Genomic DNA, 23,755 nt, shown 5'->3' with positions numbered 1-23,755 from the left:
CATAGGTTAAGTCTTAAAAGATGTCAAACATCGAAAAATGGAGTCAGACTCTTCAGTGCACCATTTAAACAGGGGAAATTGACACAATGCATAAGGAGTGGGAAGAGATGTTGTTACACAATTGAGGCAAGTAGGATGTGTTTGACACCTGAGTGATCCACATGGGTGTCTTCTGGTACTCCCTTGCCCAATTTTGGTGGAAAATGGACATGCAAAGTAATCTTGGTCTGAAAAGAGTGTGGAACTAGTGGCTAAAGACCTGTCATGTCATCAGGTGAACAAGGAATACAAGCTGAGGGGAAGAAGAACCTAGAATGGAGAGTGAAAAAGGGAGTTCAAGGCTATGAATTGTAACACTGAGACTATCTGCAGCAGCACAACCTGTAGTACACTCTTCCAAACCTTTTATTACAAGCTTTTCCTAGTACAAACGATCCATCAGAACACTGGAGTAGCTGCTTTCCAGGTTTACATGAAGAAGTAAATTTCAACAGCAGGAGGAGCTGACTGTGTTGGACATGGAGGTGTGCCATACAGATTGCTCATTAAGAAAGAAGTTTATTTTTATAGATATTAGGAGTCCTGTCAACAGAGAGCCTTCAGCTTTTAGCTGCTTCAAGAACTGCCTCAGTTACAGGGACCAGCAGTTAGTGTAATGGCTATGTCGCTGGACTCCCATGTAGCCGACCGTGGTTCGAGTCCCAGACCCAGTGGCTTAAACTTATGCCGTGTGCGTGCACATGCGTGCCCAAGATCCCGAGAAGAGAATGGAGGAGAAGGGACTGTGGTGTGTTCAACCCCTCTGGGGGGGTGATTTCTCGCTTTCTATCTCTCTGTCTCTCTCTGTCTGGCGAGCACACATGCCCTATAGCAACAACCTCTCTCTCAAAAAAAAAAGAAAGTAAGAAAAGCAAAAGAAATGCCTTAGTTACAGAGATGTCTCACAGAAAGAAAATGGGACGAATACTCAACTGTTGTAATGCCTTGGTCAGTAAATGATATATGTCACATACATTCATATTCCATTGATGTGAATTTGGTCACATGACCACAGCTAAATGCAAAGGTTGGCATGTGGAAAGGAAAATAGAATTGGTGAATCCCATGCAATCTATATTACTACTCTCATGTATCTGATTACCCAAAATGTTTTCTCCTTTTTGTTTTAAGGGCTTATTAATATATTTTCTTGCTTTATTTTTATTTTTTATATGTAGATGGTTTTATTTCTTTATACTCCATACTTCATAATTATTTTTTCTTCTCTTGCTGTGTTGACTAAGATAACCAGTATAATGTTAAGTAAAATCAATGACATAAAGAATCCTTGTGCCATTCTCAATTTAGTAGAAATTCTGCTAATTTTTTTCCTCAATTAAGTGAGATCTTTGTTCTAGGAATTTACTGAATAAGCCTGAGAAGGTTAAGAAGTTAGGTTCTATTTCAGGTTCACTAAAATGAGCTGAGACATATAAGATGAATAGAAGTAGCCCTTTATGATCTGGCCGCAAGAAAAATTACTGAATGAGGTTAATTTCTGATGATTTCCAGGAACTACTTCAGGGGAAGTGCCTTGCTAATCCCTGACTTCTCTCTGGAGATACTGATATTCCACTCAGAACAAGGTCTAATCTAATTCATTGGGAAGATTTAGAAAGGGATTCATATTACACCTACTCTGGCCTCTGGAGGTAGGGCCTGAGCTAGAGAATAGAAATCTGCAAACCAAGACAGCCACATTAAAACCCTCATTTTGACACCAGCCCACTGTTCGATGTTTATGATATTACTAAAACAATTGATATTTACAAGGTTTTTTTTATTAGATCTCAGGCTCTGTAATTAGCATATCACATGTTTTGCCACATTGAATGTTCACAAAATCCTGGTTACGTGGTTATTATTAGTATTCCTATTTCACAAATGAGGAAAATACAGTGCAGTATTTACATATCTTGCCTAAGATCACAACACAATGTAAGAAGACGAGCTAAGATTTCAATATAATTTAAACTAAACTAAACTCCATGTTAGCCATGAATTTCTGTATTACAAATCATTCCTCTCCTTAACCATAAAACCAGGACTAAGCAAACTTTCATGCAAATGTGTCCAATAAGAAAAAAAAATAAAGACACATCCTGTTGTCTCATGTTTAAGGGAGACAGATCCCACATGGTCAATGATGTGGTTCAAGTCCCAGCCCCAGTGGCTTGAAAAACATACTGGACATGTGTATTTGCATACCCAATATTCAACAAAACAGAGAAACGGAGAAGAAATTGCAACATGACCACACCCCACTGGGTATTTTTTTCCTCTCTCCCTCTCTGTCTGTCTGTCTCTTCTTTAGCAAGTGTACACACCATCCAGGTAAATACAATGAAAAAGAAAAATTAGAATATTTAGGATGCACAAACTTTTCTTAATATACATATCTATTTAGACCTAAAAGTACAACATCTGCAAATGTATTTATTTATTTTTTGGAGATTTTCAGATAATTTTATTTACTTATAATTCATAAATGATTAACAAAATATTATGAACATAATTTTGTTGCTAAAAACTAGCAGAATCAAAATTGGATTAATACACAATGTCACTTGGTATATAACACACAGCAAAATGGAGTTCTCGGGCTAACTTTATCCATTAGTAGGTTTGTATCCCAACTTTTTTACATATCTAGAAATAAGGCAATACAGATGAAACATATCTACTAAATATTTTAAATTATGCCTCCTTCTATATCAGGTTATTACTTCAATTTTAAAGCCATCTGCAAATTAAATAATCTTTACATTATAATTCCAAAATATAAAAACGTTAAGCACCAACTTCACAGAGTCAGTCACAAAACCTGCAATTGTATTTATACATGCATTATTGTTTTCCTGTCATTGAAGCATTTACCCTCAGGGCTAGAGTTTCAGACATATCATCATCATACTTATTATGCCATTTATGTTTGCCAAATTCTAGTGTTGGGATCTTGAATACATATCGTCTGAAGCAAAATCTAGTTTGGTGGGTGAGGATGAGTTGGCAAGCATACAAAGTAAGAAATTGTCGAAGGATCTATGGATACAAAAGCATCAAACATCAGTGAGAGTATAAACAAAAGGACAAACTGACCTGGAGACTCCTACTTGAATGAGAGAAATAGGGGTGCAATATTTGGAAATGAATCTAATTAAGATGCAGAAAAAGAGAGACTGTAAGATATAATGTAAATAAATGCTTGTCCTTCTCTATTTCCAGCTTATAAATTAGCAAGACGGGAACTTCTGGGATGCAGGGAAGGAAGGCAGGCTTGTATATGAGAGTTCATTTCTCTTTTCCTTTTCTTGTCCTGTGCTTATTAAGACAGAAAAGATATAGTCCTAGGAAGTACGCTCTTAGTCTGCCATTCAGTTCTGTAGTAGGAGCACCTTTATCCAATTTCCCAATGGCACTTTGGATAGAGAATTATTTTAATGGGCTGGAAGGAAGGAGACTGAGAATTTTACATATAAGTCACTGCACTTGCATTATATTATGTTCATTTATCTTACTATTGGAATATTGAGATTTGAGGACTTTGCCTACATTATAACTATTTTCCAAAAGGCAGGGGAGGGAGCATTTGTCAGCCCAGTCAACTTTCTTGGAGTTAACTAATTGACAGGGAGTGGGGAACGGGAGGTCTCTGACAAAAAGGAACACTAATATGGAGCCTTCCCATGCTTTGGATAATAAAATGTCACTCATTGAATATATGAATGATTTTTGGCCATAGGATTAGCCTCTTTCAAAGACAGTGAAGTTCTTCCAGGGTTCAATCTCTACCCATGCACAAGGGAAGGCAAGTCAAAGCTCATAATAATTATATCAGGCTACATAATTTATTTATTTCCTTTTGTAATACACACATGTTATTAGCCAATGGCCTCTTTTCCAACTACACTTGTGTTGGGTCCACAACTTTCCCTAGAAAGAGAATGCTTCTAGTATTTTTCTCCAAAATCAACAGCAGGAAGGGTCTATCAAGTTGGATGATAGGATAAGAAGGAGTTACATCAGGCTGATCCAGGAATCTGACTTCCGGGACAGCTACAGCTTCAGTACCCTTTTCACCAATATGCAGCACATTCTTGTGGGCAACCTGTTGGGGGAGAAAAAACATTGCTAGTCCCCTGAAGAAATCGAAACCATCTTTGGGAGGATAGGGCAACCTGTTGGGGGAGAAAAAACATTGCTTGTCCCCTGAAGAAATAGAAACAATCTTTGGGAGGATTTGGATGTAGGGAAGGAAAAGAAAGGAAGGGCCACCCCTGTGTTGATGGTGCTTAAATATGAATGCTACTTGGCAAAGTGTAGTTAATGAATCTCTGGTGATTTTAGGGCTAGCTTTCAGGGAACCAACTTATTCTACATAGTCTTCTGCCTCCAGGAGTCACCTCTCAGACACCCCTACCTCCTCAAGAACTGTGTCTAACAAAAGTCTCTTCAGGCAATTAAACTCTTTTATCAGAATTGTTTTAGGGCATGATGGAATGAAAAGAACTGTTATAATGACTTATTTGGGTAATGGGAATGACACTGAAGTGATTCTGGCCTAGGAGGAAACATACTGCTTTTCTCCACATCAGGCTCTCTTTGGTAAAATTAGAGAGTTTAATTAATCGATTCTAACTTGCCTTCCTGTGCAAATATTCAAGATCTAATCTACCAACTTACATTGGAAAGCTTCAGACCACTATCCTCTGTGAGTCCAGGAAAAGCAGCATTTTCAGCAAAGGTATCCTGGATGCCCATCTTCAAAAGCATGGCTCCAAGATCATATGTGGCAGAAATAGAAAATTTTGGAACAAACAATTCAACCCACCTAAGGAAAAAGAGGAGGGTGACGCATGGTGAGCATGGTGATCACCACACTTTGCTCATAGTTTTCTCTATTATATGGGACTCTGCTCTTCCCCTGAGTGTTGACAATCATTGCTATGTAGATCAACATATGGCATTAAAACCACAGAGGTTATTCTGCAAGGAATATACTCCGATTAAGCCAATGTTTGTCTGTAACTCTTGTGAGTTAGGAAATGTGTCCTTTACAATCAAAAGGAAATACTTTTAGATGTTGGCCAAAATTGGGTGGGGACCTAGTAGCATGAAGACCAATGAGTAGCACACAGGAACTTTATGGTTTTCTGTCTTTTATTCCTAGCCCAGAATGACTGCCTACCCACCTCTTGGCATCAAAATCCTACCACTCCTCCAAGTTTTTAGTTGGTTTCTAGGAAGGCATCAATTTACTTGTAGGCTGACTTCAGAAAAATCATTTTGTATTTATAGGCCATGCTTTCCAATTTGAAAAATGCTAGTGATATTACTTCTACTGTAGGTTTGTTGATGTACTTAGATGAAATGTAGTGTGTGAAGTGCATGGTAAAGGGCCTGGGATACAATATACTCTTGGCTTATTTAATAATCATCACACAGCTATTAGGTGGTTCAGGGTGATCCACTTTCCTCTGGGTTTCATCTGAAGTCAATCTCACCTGCACCATTATGCCTACCTTCCACCCCTCACATCCTTTAAGATGTTTACCCCTTCTGCAGTAAGCGATTCCACTTCTTTAGTGTTTTAGATGACATGGCTGCTTCCACCCACTCCATCTGTCCCTCCTTGGGAAGGACAATGAGTGCCAAGGAACTCTCGCTGTAGTCCATTTGCAGGACTGTGCAATTCAGTTCCATATCCACCAGATAATAGTATTGTTCCATCTGATGCATCCTGGGTACTCGTACCATGGTGGTCTTGTCCACTAAGAAGCTGGAACTTTCTTCTGTCTTGGATGGATCAAAAGGATTTGCCCACTGGGCTTAAAATACAGAGAGAAGAGAGGAGTTTGTTTTTAAGCCAGTATTAGTGCCAACGGGAGTTTTTCCATTAATCATATCTTTTAGTAATTAAGATCACCACAGAGGTATGTACCTACTGTCAACCAGTTTTACAATTGAGTGGCTGAAGGTCGGGGAAAGAAAATCAGTTGACATGGCCTCCCACCTAGCAGGTGGCTTAACCAAGAGTCACACCCAGGGATATTGAACTCCACAATCTGTGTTAAAAACCACTATACTTACACTAAACCCATCAGAGTCACAGTTTCCTCTTCTGTAAAAAGGCACAAGGACATCCAACACACAGGGTGAAATGAGACAACAGATCTGTTCAGCCAGTTTAGCCATCTATAAATGTGTGGCCAACAATTGTTCAATCCTCCAACAAACATGGCTGACAAGTGCTGTGGAACCAGGAGAAATCATTTGGGCACAGACCTTCAGAAAAGAGTCATATGAGTCTTGCTGTTATAAGCACTAGCTTTAGAGTCAGACTGACCTGGCTAGGAATACCAGCTCTGAAACTCATTAACTGCGTCAACCTAGGCACTTGTGAGGATTGAATAAGACAATGTGTGTAAACCACACATGTAGCACAGAGATTGGTACATAGTAAGTGCAAAATATATGATGAAAATATTTATGTAATATGCCAAAATGTGTACATCAAGTCAGAGTCACAGTAAGGTAAATACACATCTATCTACCTGCCAAATACAGGATGGTCTCACCTCACCAAATTTTTTGGAATCCATGATGCTTTAGCAAAATATAAACAGGATGTTCATACCATTGTCACCCACCTCTCTGAATGTGTGCTTTCCCTAGAAATTTCCTGGGCTCATTCACAAAGTTGTATGTCCTTTCTGATTGATCCAATACTATGCACAGCTATGTCCAGTGGAGTAGATCACTGTGGTATGAGGGACATCTACTGATGCCAGTAATAAGAGACAATGAACTCCCCCAAGAGCTTCACCAAAATATCTGAACACTAGACTTGAAATTCACACGTTGGAGCCTTACCTTTAAAATGAATGTAGCTCACAAGGACCATGATGGTATTTGGTTTGAGGTCCTGGATTAGACCCACAACTTTTCCTTTGGTTTGCTTCGCCACATGACTGTTGATCTCTTCCTGGGCTACAGAAATATTGGAGAAGTCAGTAGAAAAGACTTCAGTCTCATAGAGAGTCTTGACATCATTCGAGAATTTTGCCAGTGGTTTCAGTTGCTTCCCAATGAAGAGAGCATTTCCCATCTGCAATTCCAGTTCTTTTTTTGGAAGGTTCAGTGAACAAATTAGGTGCTGGAAGCCCTGCTGGATCTCTGACATTGGAGTGTCTGTGAGGTTGAACCCCAAGACCTCCAGAATCTGAGTTTGGGTGCTGGGGCAGGTCCCAAAGGAAAGCATGGCCAAAGATGCAGAAATGCTCACAGGGGAGAAAAAGATATTCCGATTTGGAGCCTCAACAGTGAACCTCCGGTACAAGTTGAATGCAAAGTCAGCATTGATAGACGACATCTTATAAAGAGTGGCATTTTGTTGGGGCAAATGGCAGGTGGTTACTTTGCCTTCAGAACTGTTAAGTGATGCACAATAAATTGTAGCATGAAGCCCAAGTGTCAAGAGAGCCAGATAGAGAAACTGTGGCATTTTGGAAGGAAGATAATCTATAAGAGATGAGGTGAGAGAAGCATTAGGGGAGCTTAGCTATAAGAAATACTCTCTAAAGTAGACACATAATAACCACTCACCTTGATTAATAAAATAATAGCAAATATTTGATGGTATACACACCAGGGGCTAGGCTTCTCTCCCCTGACTAACTGATGACACATGTGATGTGGACAGAGAGTAGAAGTGGTTTGTCAGGTCCACAGAAATAATGCATACACTCTCATTTAGATGTAATAGCTCCATATGAAAACATTGTGAGTAAATGAAATTTATGGATATTATATAACTATTTATTTGAACTTCTCTGGAAAGGATAAATGCTTAGGGAAGACTATCACTCCCTCTGCTTACATTATTTCATGTAGATTAGAATTAGGGATTATGGTTTTTTTTCTTAATTTGTCATTTTTAAAGATAATATCTATGATATGAAAGAATACCTATACATTACTTGACTAAAAGATGAAGTGAAAATAATTTGTAATTGAAATAAAAGTAAAATGGAAGCATAATTTCTGTTTTAGATTTCTTTCACCATAGGTGTCATCTAAGGTTGTTTCTAAGTTTCTAAACATCTTAACACTATTATTTTTACCCTCATGCGTGTTACTTTTTAATTACTAGCAGAAAAGTCAGAAATACATGGTATAATCTTCTCTAAGCCTAGAAGAATAAAAAAAAAATAGAGTAAGAACGCCTTCATCAGCCCTCCCTCTTCGTCCTGAGTGATTTCATCTTAACCACTCTACTGCTACCTCACAAAACTCTGTCTCTCTAGTCCAAATAGCTCTCCTGAGTTCCTAGCCATTTATTCATCTGCCTATTATATTTATCTACCAGGATGGTCCACACATACTTCAGTCTCAATGTGAAAATCTCAAAGTTTCCAAAGGTGATTGTGTCATCTTCCTTCCTCTCAAGTCTGTTCCTTCATTTTCATTTTACATCTCAGTCTATCATATCATTGAATATGGAGAACACTATTCCAGAAACCTGGAAGTCATGCAAAGGACTTCATTCTCATTCCCTACATCTAACAGTCACAATGCCCTATGAATACTACCTCCTAAATACCACTCAAAACTTCTCCATTCTCTCCACTCCTACTGTCACTGCCTCAGTTCATAGCCTGAACCACTATGTCAGCTCTTGGCCGGTCACACAGACATCTATGTTCTCTATCCCAACCTCATTTCTTCTATCATTCTATCTAATCTCCATATTGTCACCAGAGTCTCCTTTCTTTAAAAGTCATTAGACTGATAGAAGTTCAATTATCAGATGACCACATTTAGACCGTGGTCTCTAAAGCTAGGAATTTGGAACTCACAGTTATTTGGAACTCCAACTTTGCTGACAGAGATGTTCAAAATTCTCAAAGAGAAAAAACAAAAGTACTTACAGCATAAGCCCAAGAAGCAGTTTGCATCTCTCAGAAAGCAATACTTTTCCATCTTTATAACTTGCCCTGTATTGCAAAACTAGATCACTTTTAGTTACAAATTAACCCCAGAATTAACCGTGGGATGATATTTTCAAAGCTGATGCACAAAACCAAGGCCAAGAGGAACAAAGCAAAAAACGATAACGTTTGAACTTTGGGTGATTTCTTTGGCTGGTGGATCTTTCATCTAAAACAAAAGAGAAAGAGGATTGTCGGAGTTGGCAGGGTTGAGGTTCATGCTAGGAAAGATATCTTTTCAGCAGACAGAATGAGGATCATGAGTAAAAGTAGCAAGAGGCAGCAGTACTAGGATTGGCAATCTTTTGAGGAAAAGGTGCACACAGGCACCTGGGTGAGCCTGTCTAATAGTTGCTATTAAAATCATTTGTGGATTGGCAGAGAAAATTATGTCAAACATAACTTCCAGCCCTAAACTTCTGATGTTGCATAAATATGACAGAACTTCAAAAAAGTTCACAGAAAAAAAATGAAATGAAAATATGAGTTTATTTTGGTATTTAAAAAATTTAAATCTAGGGCTAGCAGGTGGCATAGTGGTTAAGGTACTGGATTCCCATGTTGCCAACCACAGCAGCTTGAAACTAACACTGGGTGCACATGCATGCATGCCCAGAGTACCAGGAGGAGAGCAGAGAAGAGACTGCAGTATGGCCATCCTCCTTCCCACCAGGGCTTTGATTTTTTGCTTTGTGTTTCTTTGGTGAGCACATGTACCCTATAACAAGAAATCTCTTTTTTAAAAATAAATTGAAACCCATGTGTAGTTTTTTCATAATATGTAGTTTCCATGAACTTTTTGAGAAAACTTTGTATACATCTGTTCAGGGACAAAATCAGTCCTCTCTTCTGGTGACTAAAATTCCTGGTTGCAAGATTCCAAATGAGGATGTAGAAGGATCCAAGGAGAGTGGAATTAAAAATCCACTATCCATAGGACTAGCAGATGGCATAATGGTTATTTCGCTGGACTCCCATGTAGTAGACCGTGATGCGAGTCCCGGACCCAGTGGCTTAAACTCACACCGGGCGTGTGTGTATGTGTGCCCAAGATCCTGAGAGGAGATTGTAGGAGAAGGGATTGTGGCATGGCCATCCCCTCGGGAGATGCTTTCTGTCTCTCTGTCTCTCTCTGTCCTTCCAGCAATCACAGCACACACCCTATAGCAAAAAACTCTCCAAAAAAGTAAATAAATTCATTATCCAGTGTTCACTGTGTACTATGTATAAAGAATCAGCAGGGAGACCAGCAGGTGGCACTGAAGTTTTAAGGCACTGGACTCACATGTGGCCAGCTACAGTCCGAGTTCCAGATCTGAAGAATTGAAAATCATGCTAGGCATGTGTGTGTGTGTGTGTGTGTGTGTGCCCCAAAATCCCAGGAGGAGAGTGGAGGAGAAGGGATTGTTGCATGACCATTCCTCATGTGGGGTAATTTTTTACACTCTCTTTCTTCGTCTTTCTCTAGCGATTTCACTCACCATATAGCAAAACCTACAAAAAAAAAAAATGAAGAAGAAGAAGAAGAAAAGAAGAAGCAATAGGAGCAAAATGCACTGGATTCAGTAAGGAGACCTGAGTTCAACCTTACCTCTGCCAATTTCTAGCTCTAGGAGTACTATTAATAATGGTATTGAAAGTAGTAGTAGCAGTAGTACTAGTCAGAATAACAGCAAATTCTAACTGGCCATGTGCAGGATACAATAAGCATCTAATTCCAGATACTGCCTGCTTCAGTAATATGTTAAGATGCATATTAAATGTGTGAGGTGTAGTGGGATGCGGAGCCTCAATATGTTCTTTGGGTGGACTTGGAAGCTAATATAAATAGGGCAGACTTTACCCTGAGGATATTGGGAAGCTGCTGGTGAATTTTGATGAGGCGAAGTCTGGACAGAGGTGATTCTGTGTCTCTTTGTTTCTTCTCAACCAACCAAAGCCTAAGTTCCTACTATGAGGAAAGCACCATACTCAGCAGTAGAGTTTCAGAGATGAATGGTAAATATCAGTCCTGAACCTAAGGGATCTTTTAACTGTCTGGCACCTACTGCCCAAATTGAATATGCAGGATCATACCTCACATATGAGGTCACTGGGTACATGTGTTCCACCACCAGGCCAGACCATGCTCAATCCTGATAACATACCTGCTTTCAGATACATCAAACCCCTAAAGAAGTATCAGAGAAAAACTCTCTGTAAAGTAAACCCACACCTGGGCCCTCTGGTGGTATAGTCAGATAATAGCACAGGCTGTTTTCTATTGCATCTGATTCAGTCTAGCTTTGCTAGCAGGTAGTAACTGCAGGGCTTGTCTCTGACATAAGAAAGGCACCCTTTTACTTGAAGGCTCCCCCATTATCTTCTCTACAGTCAGGGACAGTAGATGTACATTCCTGTCATTTCTCTGCTATGTAATACTTGTGTAATTTGGGGCAAGTTAATTAAAATTTGGCAATCTCAGTTTCTTCTCCTCTATTATGGTCATGATAATTCCCACATAATGTGGCTATTGGGTATATAAAATAAAATTTAGACGTGGTGTTCAGAAGCTCCTATTGTAGTGACAGACATATAGTGAGGACTGAGGATTCAGCAATTGTTTTGTCTTCCCTTTCATCTAATATCTTGATTCTCTTCTCTCACCTCAAGTCTCCATGAACCTTAGGTTCCATCCCCATCCCTTACTGCTGTTCAGTTCTGCTTTATGCAAATACATCCTCCTTAAGATGAAATTGACTGATACGCTGTAAGACCTTCCCGTAAACGTATTTAGCACAATAATTTGGTCTTGCATAAAGCTGCTAGAGCTAGCACATCAGATACAGAATCTTTAGTAACTGTTACTATATCAATAAATATAATCAGATCTAAAATTGTATGTCTCCTTTGGAGGAAAACCATCATAATATCTTTCCACAAAAATTCCTTATTATTTTATTTTATAAATATTTATAACTAGTTCTTTTAGTGTGTAAAAGAACTAGTTCTTTTAGTATGTAAATAAATTTCTATTTGTTTTGACTTGATATTTGATCCCCATATAAGATGAAATGATGGAATCTTACCTTGCTTGTAGGTCTAGAGAAAATAATGGATATTGGATGGTAGTATTTTTTTTACAATGTCCTATTACATTTTTTTGCATTTTTTATGATTTATTTTACATTCATCCCCTGAACCTCATCACAGCATACAAAAGGCAGTTTCCCATCCAGAATACATTGTATAGTGGCTTAGTCATACATGTTATCAACAAAACATTTTCCATTTCTTGTTCCATATATGTATATATATCCCCCCCATTTCTCACCCTCTGTCATTTCCCACCCTCCTCCCATACTATCTCTGGTATCTGCAGGTGCTTTCCATTCCTTTTTGTTTTACCCCAAAATTTTATTGGTTAACAAAATATCTTAACTGATCTAGCTACTTTCAATAGCAAGTTCAGCTGATATATAAATATCTGAACAAATGTTTGACTTTAGGCATGAAACTGTGACTAGAGTGAATATACTATAAAATAGCACCTAGTGGAGGCTATATAGTTTATTGCGGTCCTTAAATAGGTATTTTTTAATATATATTTTTAATTTCAAGAAAGGGAGTTTTAGATTTAATAAATCAAAATTTAAAAAAATGTTAAGAGAACTTTTCTTAAGACTTAAAGTCAGGAAACAGGTTAGGATTCTGTCCAAATAGTAGGTACATGGATCTGTCAACAATTCGAGAGAAGACAAAATTTCTTATCTCTGAAGAAGAAAGCATAGAAAAAGATCAGTATTGTTTTAGTCAAAAGTCATAAAATTAGGGGACCAGCAGTTGGTATAATGGCTATGTTACTGAACTCCCATGTAGTTGACTGCAGTTTGAGTCCCAGATTCAGTGTCTTAAACTCATGCTGGGCATGTGTGTGTGCGTGCCCAAGATCCTGAGAAGAGAATGGAGGAGAAGGGATTGTGTCGTGACCATATCCCCTGGGGTGTGATTTCTCGCTTTCTGTCTCTCTGTCTCTCTGTGTCTTTCTGGCAAGTACACGCACCCTATAACAACAACAAAAAAAAAAAAAAACAACTCTCAAAAAAATGTCATAAAATTCTATTTCACCAGCTCAGTCACATGTACTTAACCTAACTTCTGCTGTGGTCCAAGCTTTCCATTTAAATTCTAGAAGATAATATTCAACTCCAGACTTGCCCCTACCATTAAGCTGGCCCTTTCCTCCAATGTTTTTTTAACTCTTATTCCTGTGTGTCTGACTTTAGTTTTCCTGATACATTACTCCTTTCAGAGCTTCTTGGAGAATTGGTCTGGTGTCGATAAATTTTTTCAGGTTTAGTTCATGTAAGAATGCTCTATTTTGAATATATTTCCTTGCTCACATTGCTTTTGATGAGAGGTCTGCTGTTATCCTGATGGGATATCCTTTGTAGGATTTGTTTCTCTCTTGTCAGTCTGATTATTTTGTCTTTGTCTGAGGTTTTGGTCAATCTGGCTATAATGTGTCTTGGAGAAGATCTTCAGTTGATTCTGTTTGAGGTCTCTTGTATTTCTTGGGTCTGGATATTTGAATGCCTCTCTAGGTTTGGAAAGTTTTCTTCCAGGATTTCATGGAATAGACTGTCAATGCCCTTATTAGTCTCTTCACCTTCTAGCATACCAATTGTCCGCATGTTTGGACATTTCATGGTATCTAGTACTTCACGTATATTATTCTCATTTTTGGGACTATTTTCTCAGTCTTTGTGGTAGATTTTTCTGTTTTCTACATATGAGATTTTTTATGTTCTGTATGGTCTGGTCTGCTTTGTTTGTTTGTTTTTGGAGAGGTTTTTGCTATATGATGGATGCGCTATCCAGAAAGACAGAGAGACAGAAAGCGAGAAATCACCCTCCAAGAGGGATGGCCACACCACAATCCCTTCTCTTCCATTCTCTTCTCAGGATCTTGGGCACGCATGCACAGGTACCCAGTGTGAATTTAAGCTACTGGGTCCAGGACTCGAACCACCATCAACTACAATGGGAATCCAGCGACATAACCATTATGCTAACTGCTGATCCTTGCTTTTAATACTTTCAAAAGAGGTTTTGATTTCCTGTATTACAGACTTCATCTCTAACAGTTCCATTTGATTTTTTTTTATGATGCATATTTCCTTTCAGATCATGCAAAGGGACCAGCAGTTAGCATAATGGCTATGTCGCTGGACTCCCACGTAGTCGACCGCAGTTCGCATCTCAGACCCGGTGGCTTAAAACTCATGCCAGCAGCGTGTGCGTACGTGCCCAAGATCCCAAGAGGAAAATGGAGGAGAAGGGATTGCGGCGTGACCATCCCCCCTGGGGGGTGATTTCTCGCTTTCTATCTCTCTGTCTCTCTCTGTCTGCCTGGCGAGCGCATGCGCCCTATAGCAGATCATGCAAGAACTTTCTCACCTCCTGAAACTCCTCGGCTCTATTCTCCTGCCTCTTCTGGAGTTCATTGTCTCTGTTCTCTTGCATCTCTGTTAGATTTGTCACTATGAATATTATAAATTTTTTTTATTCTCTTTTTTTTGAGAAGTTTTTGGTATAGGGCACATACGATTGCCAGAAAGACAGAGAGAGACAGAGAGACAGAAAGTGAGAAATCATCCCCTGGGGGGATAGCCACACCGCAATCCCTTCTCCTCTAATCTCCTCTCAGGATCTTGGACACACATGCATATGTGCCCAGCGTGAGTTTAAGCCACCTAGGCCAGGACTCAAATCATGGTCAACTACATGGGAGTCCAGAAACATAGCCATTATGCCAACTACTGTTTCTGAATATTCTAAATTTTTTATCAGACATTTCCACAATTCCATTGTGCTGTCTGTAGATGAAGAGGATTTTTTTTTTCCTTTAGAGGGGATGCATTATCTTGGTTTCTTATATTTCTTGTGCCTTTGTGGTAATTTCTAGTCATCTGATAGGTTATATGTTTCTTCCTAATTTCTAGAACTTCAATTTGAGTGTTCAAGGGTATGCAGGAGAAGGTAATCTGCAATCTCTTTGCCATTCCATTTTTATCACTTTGTGCAGGAGATTCAGTGGGTATTGAAGAATATGTTGTCCGTAGTAGCATTTAGATATTTGGCTATGGTTCCCTTAGATCTGTCTAGACACTCAGTGCATGGAGACCAAGTAGTAAAGTGATGAGATAAAAGAAAAAGGAAAAGAAAACAGAGAAAGAGAAAAAAAAAAGAGAAAGAGGAAAAAACATTTTTAAAAATTTATTTTTTAAAAAGCAAAAAATGAAAACCATGCGGTACACTCACACTAGTTCTCGGCTGCCATGCGGGAATCTTTTTCTGAAGGCCTGCCCCTTGCCTCACCTAAACGGGGAAAGGAGAAAGGGGGTTCTTAGCAAGATAAAGGGAGATCTGAAAGCCAAGGGAATACTTTACCTTAAAAATTTTTTAAAAAAGAAAACACAAAAAAGCGAAAAGACAAAGTGAGGCAGAGAGAAACAGAGAGGATACAGGGGGTGCTCTACCACTCAAGACTGGGGGCTGGAATCTGAACTATCAGCCAACAATCTTCATTTCTCTTATTACCTGAAAGCACTAGTTCCTGGGATGGTAGTATTGAAAAAGGTACTCTTCTTTACCTCGGGGTAGGCAGGTGGTGTGGTGGTAAGGGTGCTGGATTCCCACATGGCTGACAGTGGTTCAAGTCCCAGAACTGGCGGTTTGCTTTCTCATTCTCTCTTTCTCTCTCTTTCTCCCTTTCTCTCTCACTCTGTTCCTTTCTTGTCAAATTAAAATAAATAAATAAATAAATAAAGTTAAAAAATAATTCTTTTTTTTTGGAGAGTTTTTTGCTACAGGGCACGTGTGCTCGCCAGAGAGACAGAGAGAGATAGAGAGACAGAAAGCCGGAAATAACCCCCCAGGGGGATGGCCACGCCACCCCCTCCATTCTCCTCTAGGGATCTTGGGCATGCACAAACACGTGCAGGGCGAGAGTTTTAAGCCACCGGGTCTAGGACTTGAATCATGGTCGACTACATGGGAGTTCAGCAACATAACTGGTCTCTACAAGTCACGTGAGGTGAGGATAATAGCATAATTCTTAAAAAAAAAAAAAGAATCAGCAGGTGATATGGTGGTTAAGGTGCTAACTGCTGGTCCCAACTGATTGGCTAATCTTAACAAAAAAGATATCTATAGAAGAATATTACATTTTACAAATTTAACATGAGAACTCTGTTTATATTTTATAGAAGGAAACATGGAGAACAAGGCATGAATCTACCCTGATTCATGGACACCAGCTAGCAGTTTCACTAGATGTTCCTTGAAAAGGACATAATTGTAATATAGGTGATAAAGAGGGTGGAAAAGAGGTCTGTGTGTAGACTTTGGCAAAAGGGCAGAGTGTGAAGTTATTTGCATCCCACATAAATGCTCACCAAAGAACAACCTCAGCAGAGTAGAAGTTTAATAACTAGGTAGATTCTGTGGATGGCAAACTCCCTGAAACTCCTACTATGACTTGTTGTATTGGTGAAGAAATTTATTATGCCAGTCAGACTGAAGTTTATGCATAAACTCAGAAACTTGGACATCCAGGGACCAGCAGTTAGCGTAATGGCTATGTCGCTGGATTCCCACATAGTCGACCATGGTTTGAGTCCCAGACCCAGTGGCTTAAACTCACACCAAGCGTGTATGCGTGTGTGTCCAAGATCCCGAGAGGAGAATGGAGGAGAAGGGATTGCGGAGTGGCCATCCCCCCTGGGGGGTGATTTTTCACTTTCTGTTTCTCTGTCTCTCTCTCTTTCTGGCAAGCGCATGTGCCCTATAGCAAAAACTTCTAATAAAATAAAATAAAATAAAATAAAATAATAAAAAGAAACTTGGACCTCCACTCATCAAGACTGTTCTGGCTTTAGCTTCAGCAGAACCCAACACAGAGGTTCTAAATAGCACCAATCCTCAGAAGGACTAGCAAGCTACCTGTTTTTAGCATTGTTGCATTCGACTGTTTCAATCATGGAGGGGGTAATTGCTGGTTTCTCACAAAAATCTGCAATGACTTTAAATATGGCTTTGCCTTCCTTGCCTGTAATGCTTTGCCAAAACTTCCATCCAAGGATTTACAAATTGCCTCATTCATCACTGAGATAGTCTACACAGTTTCCTCTGGACAAGCAACTAATTTCATACCAAAGTGTCACAATGAGCTGATACTCATGACATTCACTGGCCTTACCATCTTCCTATTATTCTCAAACAGCTGGCTTAATGAGAGTAGAATGGCTTTGATGACTGAGTTACAGAGCCATTAAGTGATGACATCTTCTAAGGCTGGGGCATATTCTCTGCGATGTCATATGTGCTCTAAATCAGTGTGCAAAATATGGGGCTATTTTATCAATAAGTTGGATCCACAGGTTACAGGAAATCAAGCAGGGAACGTGGGTGTGAATCCTCTTATTATTCCTCTATTGCTACAATAGAAAATTCTTGTTTCTAGTCCATGGGACCCAGTCATCCTTGTCTGGAGGCCTTAGTTTAAATGGAGGAATGGTTCTAGTGCAGGATGCAAAAAAAGTTCCATTTATTTGTACTTGTGATTGCCAACTGACCCCTTTAGACTATTAACTGCCATTGTTATCAGTAGGAAAATTCTGAGGTTAAAGTATTGCTTAAGGTGTTTGATCCTGACAATCAAGAGAAAATTCCATTGCCATACCAAATGGAAGTGGGTAATTCAGGTGTTCTGCAGGATTGCCTCTTAGTACCACTATGTCTTGTGATTAAAGTCAATGAAGAACTACGCAACCCATACAACCATCACAGATAATGGTTTAGACTCTCCAGAAATGAAGATTTGGGCCTGTCCACCAGGAAAGGAACTTCAACTAGCTAAGGAACTTGTTTAGGGCAAAGGGAATATGGAATGGGTTAGTGAAAGAAGGCAGATAAAAACACTAGTTATGACCACTTGACCAGTTGCACAGCTTAATACTTCTTCACATTGATAACGAGATATCTGTGTCTACATTATTTTTTCACATTCTTATTCTTCAGTTCCTTCTCTATTTTCATAAGCTGCTTTAATTGTAGTTCCTTTTGTATAAGAGTATTCCACTTATAGGATGTCAAAAGAAAATCAGCCAAAGATGAATAAAGGGAACATTTAGATCATTTAGACTGCCACAAACAAAATAACATAAACTTGGTGACTTCCAAATAACAGAACTGTATTTTCACAGTTCAAAAAGTAGAAAATGTAAGATCACAGAGCTGGCAGTTTTGGTGTGTGGTGAGGCTTCTCTATACTTCCCCAATTGTGCTCTGTTGCTACATCCTCCAGAGGAGACAAATGCTATGTCTTCATGTGGAAGAAGGGACAGGAAGGGTGAACTCAGCTACTCAAACCCTTTGATAAGGCATGAATCCATTGATGAGGACAAAGACCTTGTGGCCTAATCACCTTCTAAAGGCCATACCTTTTAATATCGTAGCATTGGAGATTCAGTTTCAACATGAATTTAGGACAAAAATATGCAATCTATAGCACAGAGTCAAGGACATTCTGAGACGAGTCCATTTTAAGAGTGGCAAAGTAGAAAATGTACTCTCCATTCATGGGTCTACAGTCTTTTGAATTCATCTGAAGTTCTCCCTCCCTTCTCAAGAATAGCTTACACACCATGACCCTTCCTGATTCTTTCAGTTACATAGTTCTTACAGTCAGTATATTAGAGATAGCCATGACCACATGCAAGCCATGTGTCCATTTCACATTCAGCCTGTTCTCTCAACCAGACTTTGAGCCCCTAATTCCAGAGAATGTGGCATTTGTTGCTCAGTCTTTGGCAGTATTTTTGATCAGAGATGCAGGAGATAAGGTGGCCATAAGCTGGTCTGGTCTACTGAGGGCCACTGGCTTTCTCTTATGTCTAGTTAATTACTCTTCCTACATTCTATTTAATGTTGAAATCAATGATTTATGATAATACTATGCTTTCTCTTGAGGTAGGACTTGTTAGGCGAAATTAAGAGGACCTAAGTTTGTTTTGAGTGATAAAGGGGATTAGTTTTCTGAAATGCGATCTTTCTCCATTCACTTGTTATGTATTCTTTTCTCTAAATGCTTTTTAGATTTACAAAAGATTTTCCTTTCAGTAAAAATATTAAAGGTGTTTGATTTCTCCTTAATTTAAAAAATTCTTTACCTGTGAGGTTTACTCAGGTCATACTAGGAAGCCTACCCTTTTAATGTCTGTCATAGTTGCTTTTAACATGGGTCTTCTATCTGTATTCATTCTTTAGAGGCGTGATGTGACTTGTCATGGAACATTAAACGCTTTCTAGCTCCTGTTTTTAACGTTTCTTCAACATCAACTGTCTGTTCTGACAGTGTCCATTCCAACTTGACATCTTTACTAAGTAGCTTTAATAACGTTAAAACGTCTAAATTTTGACTGTCTCTCTTCCTTTACCACTGCTGAGAGCTCAGCTACACAAGTGTTTAATGACTCTGTCCCTACTCGCATGAGCCATCTAAGGCAGAATTCAGGAAACGAACAGTTGCCTGTGCCAGATGTGCAGCCATATTAGAAAGTTACCGTTTTGCTGATGATTGTGGAATTAAAGGGACAGCACTTGTGAGGGCCTGAAAGGGTTGCCAGGCACCACCACTGTAAGGCTTCAAAAGGAAGAGGATTCTGAGACAGTTTAGAATGCACAGACCTAGGTCGATCATTGGACGCAGCACATGTCAATCATCACTTTTCAGCAAATGAGCTTAGAGCTCTCGAGGAAAGAGAGGGGCCCTTTGTTGCACCCTCCAGATTCCAATACCATCACTAGCCCTTCGGGATCTTTGTCCGTTTTTCAACTGCCATTTCAGTTGTAGCCTTCATAGGTTCCTCCTTGGGAAGCTCTTCTACCTTTTCTGCCATAGACCCACCGCAGGTACTGACTCAAAACTGTTATCTCGTGTCACCCCACTATTTTCTGGCAGACCCCACTGTTAAGGGCGTCTCTCCTCTCTGAGGCAGACACCTGAACAGCTGCCATCTTCCCTTCTATTGTCCCTGCAGTCTGATCTCAGCTGAGTCACTCGAGTTATGTCTGCCAGAGAGGAGCAAAAGGTGGCGTCAGTTGAAGAAGACAAATCTAATGATACGGCAGAACAGGCTCCTGTACCCAACGTACTCCCTGTGGAATCTGCCGAAGGGTCTGATGGCATCCATGGGATTGCTGCTTATGTGGCTTCCCAAGCGGTTATGCAAGCCCTTTGGGAGTTAGAGAGTTGGCAGGAAGCACCTTGGCCGATGGTGGAGGAGGACTCATATGTGCTACTAGAAGAAGAGGAAGAGCAAAAGGAGGCAGAAGATAAGGAGGAGCAAAAGGAGGCAGAAGATGAGGTGAACAAGGAAAAGGAGGAGAAGGAAAAAGAAGAGGAGTTCTACCAAGAAGAGTGGGGCCGTGACTATAATGAGGAAGAAGACTATAAACAAGAAGTAGACCAGGAAATCACAGAAGTCCCAGAAGACCCAGGTACACACGAGTCACCTGTAATAATGTTTTGGTCCCTGTTCTGAGATCTGGCCCATTCCATTGTTCACCATATATAGTATAATGACCATATCCTGGTCCGGCCCATTGAAGGCTGTGTGGTGGTCAGGTGCTACTCTGGGGAACATGAGGACCCCAGAGAGAGCCCTGGGCCCTAGGAGTGGGAGGACCTGAGAACTGGAGCTCAGGTCTGGGAGAGCTAGTACCTGTCAGAGGGAACCTTGCTGTGGGGTCCAGAGGAGCCTGTATCCCAGTAGGCAGAGGATTTGACAGCAGAGACCAAAGTTATAGAGAGTGAGGTGCTTGCTGAGATGCCAGCTAAAGCCCCCAAGTTCTTGGAGGCTGGGGCCTGTGCATCCAAGAGCACCGAGGCCAGTAAATAGAAGTGAAGTCCTCGGGCCCTTGTGTCCTCTGTTGGCTCAGTTGGCTCAGTTGCAGGTCATATTCAATGCTTGCTTCAGGTGATTAAGAAATAAGTTCTCAAAAAAATTGCTGGTCTTAATGTCCCCAAGCAGAAATCCAGTTCTATAGATCTTTTTAGTCTTGAGAAAAAGTATACCGTCTTCTACCAATCTCTATTTGATAAGAGGTCCAAGGTGGCCTAGACAATGTATATGCTCACAGAAGGTGACTGGCAGTAGGATGTAGGTGTTAGAGAAGGGGCTTGGGAGGAAATGGAGAGCCTGAAAACAAAGGACAAACAGATGCCATACCTTGCTTTTGGTCGACAGCTTTTAACAATATAAAAAATATTGGTAGAGTACTCTAAGAAAATGAACTGGTATTAGAGCACTTGAAAGAAGTAAATGTGAAATTTTCAGGGATAAAGGAACTGATGAGCTTCGCCATAAAATTCACCTTTACATCAAATTAGTGTTTTTCAGTGAAGTTCTGATGAAAATGTACCAAATGCAATAGGACCCAAACCATTCTGATCACTTATTCTCCCAAGGGCCAGAAATAATCAGCAGCTCAGGATGTGTGATCTATCAGAAAGAGGAAAAAAGAGCATCAAGAAAACTGTCAGCAGAAATGTGAGGGCCACAGAAGCACTAGGAAAATGTCCAGATACTCTATTTTTAAAAAACCTATTTCTATTATGAGAGCTTAATAGTGGCTATCATTAAATTAGGATTTTTTTCTGAGAATTTCTGTTCCTAATGTCTTTATTATTCTTTACTAATTCAGCGACTGATTACAAGTATGAAATTTCCGATTTTGAGACCAGTCGCTAGGGTTCAGGAGGATGAAGAGAAAGAAGCCAGAAGAGGGATCTAAAAAAGGTCAGTACCCAATAGAAAGCAAACTTTAGAAACCAAGTAGTATAGAGTGCAGCATGTTCTTAAATGTTCTTCATTTACATGCACACATTCTTTGAGCTGTAGATAAAACTTCTACTGTTAGAAAATTTACCAGACTTGTTACTTGAGACTAATATTTCTTTAAAACATTGTTAGAAGACGTGGCTAATGTAACTGGGACATATATTAGCTAGGGATTTGTCATTTACCTATAAAAATGTGGTCTCTTGTACTAACTTAGGAGACAATACCTTTGAGAATGTGATTGCTCCCAGAGATGTTAATAAGTTAAGAACTTATGAATTCATTCTGTTGTAAATTTTGGTATTTTCATGTGACAGTTAAAAAAAAACTAGTTACAGTAATATTATTTTTTCTCATTAAATTGATAACTAAGTTAACTTACATCTCACCTAGCCTTTCATATCTTTTTTTTTTTTTTTTTTTTAACAAGTATAGAACCTGTGGGTCAGGGACAGGGAGGTTAAGAGAGTGTGGTTTATGGAAACAGCATAGGCTTTTTATATGGAAAGATGCATTTAAATCTCAGAAGAATCTCTCAAAACAAAATAAAGCAAGTGTTTGAAAAGTGGGAGATGAGGTTATGTGACTGGAGAATTGAAAAGAGATTATTCACAAGCACACTGTACCCAGGGGTCTAGGTTACAATAGGAAAGTGTATTGGTTTTTCCTATTGAGACAACAGACATACATAGGATAGGCTGATAGTTTCTATTTAAAAAGTCATTGGTGCATGTTACTGGTGTACAATTGTTAATTGTCTCATTTTATCTTACAGCTTGAAAACAGAAAGATAGGAAGAAAGAAACAATAAATTTGTTATTAATTTGAGATTTTTTTTCATTCTTTAGTAGCATGTAAGAATTTTATTGTTCCAAATTTCACCACCCCACAAATGAATCACTGATCCTTTCTTCCATGTTTTAAAGATCTACGTGGCAACATGTCAGATAAAAAAATAAAAGCTTTTGAAATGAATAAGTTGCAGAGTTATTAGATAAATAACACTGACTCAGATCTATCATTGTGTCTTTTCTTTTTAGTTTTGGCCTACCTTGCCTTCACTGAAAGGGATCACTTTTAACCATTGCCTTAGCCCACTATTTCAGGGCTAACAGATATATGTGAGGCTGAATTTTAAAGAATAGAGGTTTATTTAGCTTTTGATTTTGGTGGTTGGAAAATCCAATGGTATGAGACCTACATCACAACATAGCCAACAGAAACAGAGAGAATGGTGGGGTCATACAAAGAGAGAAATCGAGGGTGGTCATCTTCTTTTTATAACAACCTACTCTCCCAAGAACTAGGCCCCTCTCATAAGAGCTAGAATTCATTCCATCTAAAGAGACAACAGTAATCCATTCATGAGGGTTATGTCTCCATTATCCAAACACTACTTACTAGGCCTCACCTTAAGGGCGTCATCATCTCCCAATGCCATTGCACCAGGAACCAAATTTCAAAACATGAAATCATAGCAACCTTGCTTTAAGTTTCTTTTTTGCAGACCTCCAATTAATTATGATATTAAGTTATAAATAACTTATGTAAAGAGAGAGATGGCGGTCTAGCCCTCTACTGCAATGAACTGAAAGAAAACACAAGATGTTAAAGCTTGTGTGGCAATCAGATGGTGCTACTGGGATGCTATGGAGAAGCAACATCAGCATTTTCTGGGAACTTACTAGAAATGCAAATCTCTAATTCCAGTCCTACCCTAAACCTACAGAATCAGAAATTCTTTTTATTTTTGGAGAGGTTTTTGCTATAGGGCGCGTGTGCTCGCCAGACAGACAGAGAGAGACAGAAAGCGAGAAATCACCCCCCCTTGGGGGATGG

The 23,755-nt window shown here is 39.4% G+C and overlaps 2 protein-coding genes across 2 annotated transcripts; one reads left to right on the top strand and one right to left on the bottom strand.

The window, feature by feature from the left end:
- Nucleotides 1–2,339: 2,339 nt before the first annotated feature.
- SERPINA7 (serpin family A member 7) lies at nucleotides 2,340–9,028 on the bottom strand. The gene is made up of 5 exons (XM_006171948.2): nucleotides 8,970–9,028; nucleotides 6,913–7,560; nucleotides 5,594–5,867; nucleotides 4,723–4,870; nucleotides 2,340–4,147 (listed from the first exon to the last, which is right to left on the bottom strand). Exons 1-5 carry the CDS (start codon nucleotides 9,019–9,021, stop codon nucleotides 3,944–3,946), a joined length of 1,326 nt encoding a protein of 441 aa, XP_006172010.1. The 5' UTR covers nucleotides 9,022–9,028; the 3' UTR covers nucleotides 2,340–3,943.
- Nucleotides 9,029–19,876: 10,848 nt separating this feature from the next.
- Nucleotides 19,877–22,828, top strand: LOC102499934 (cilia- and flagella-associated protein 251-like). Its single transcript, XM_006171947.1, has 3 exons — nucleotides 19,877–20,573; nucleotides 21,780–21,874; nucleotides 22,692–22,828. Exons 1-2 carry the CDS (start codon nucleotides 20,141–20,143, stop codon nucleotides 21,824–21,826), a joined length of 480 nt encoding a protein of 159 aa, XP_006172009.1. The 5' UTR covers nucleotides 19,877–20,140; the 3' UTR covers nucleotides 21,827–21,874; nucleotides 22,692–22,828.
- The last annotated feature ends 927 nt before the right edge of the window (nucleotides 22,829–23,755 follow it).

This window comes from Tupaia chinensis, unplaced genomic scaffold, assembly GCF_000334495.1.
Source record: "Tupaia chinensis unplaced genomic scaffold, TupChi_1.0 Scaffold150128_1, whole genome shotgun sequence".
Taxonomy (NCBI): domain Eukaryota; kingdom Metazoa; phylum Chordata; class Mammalia; order Scandentia; family Tupaiidae; genus Tupaia; species Tupaia belangeri.
Note: the sequence above shows the minus strand (reverse complement) of the source record. Positions and strands in the feature narration are given on the sequence as shown.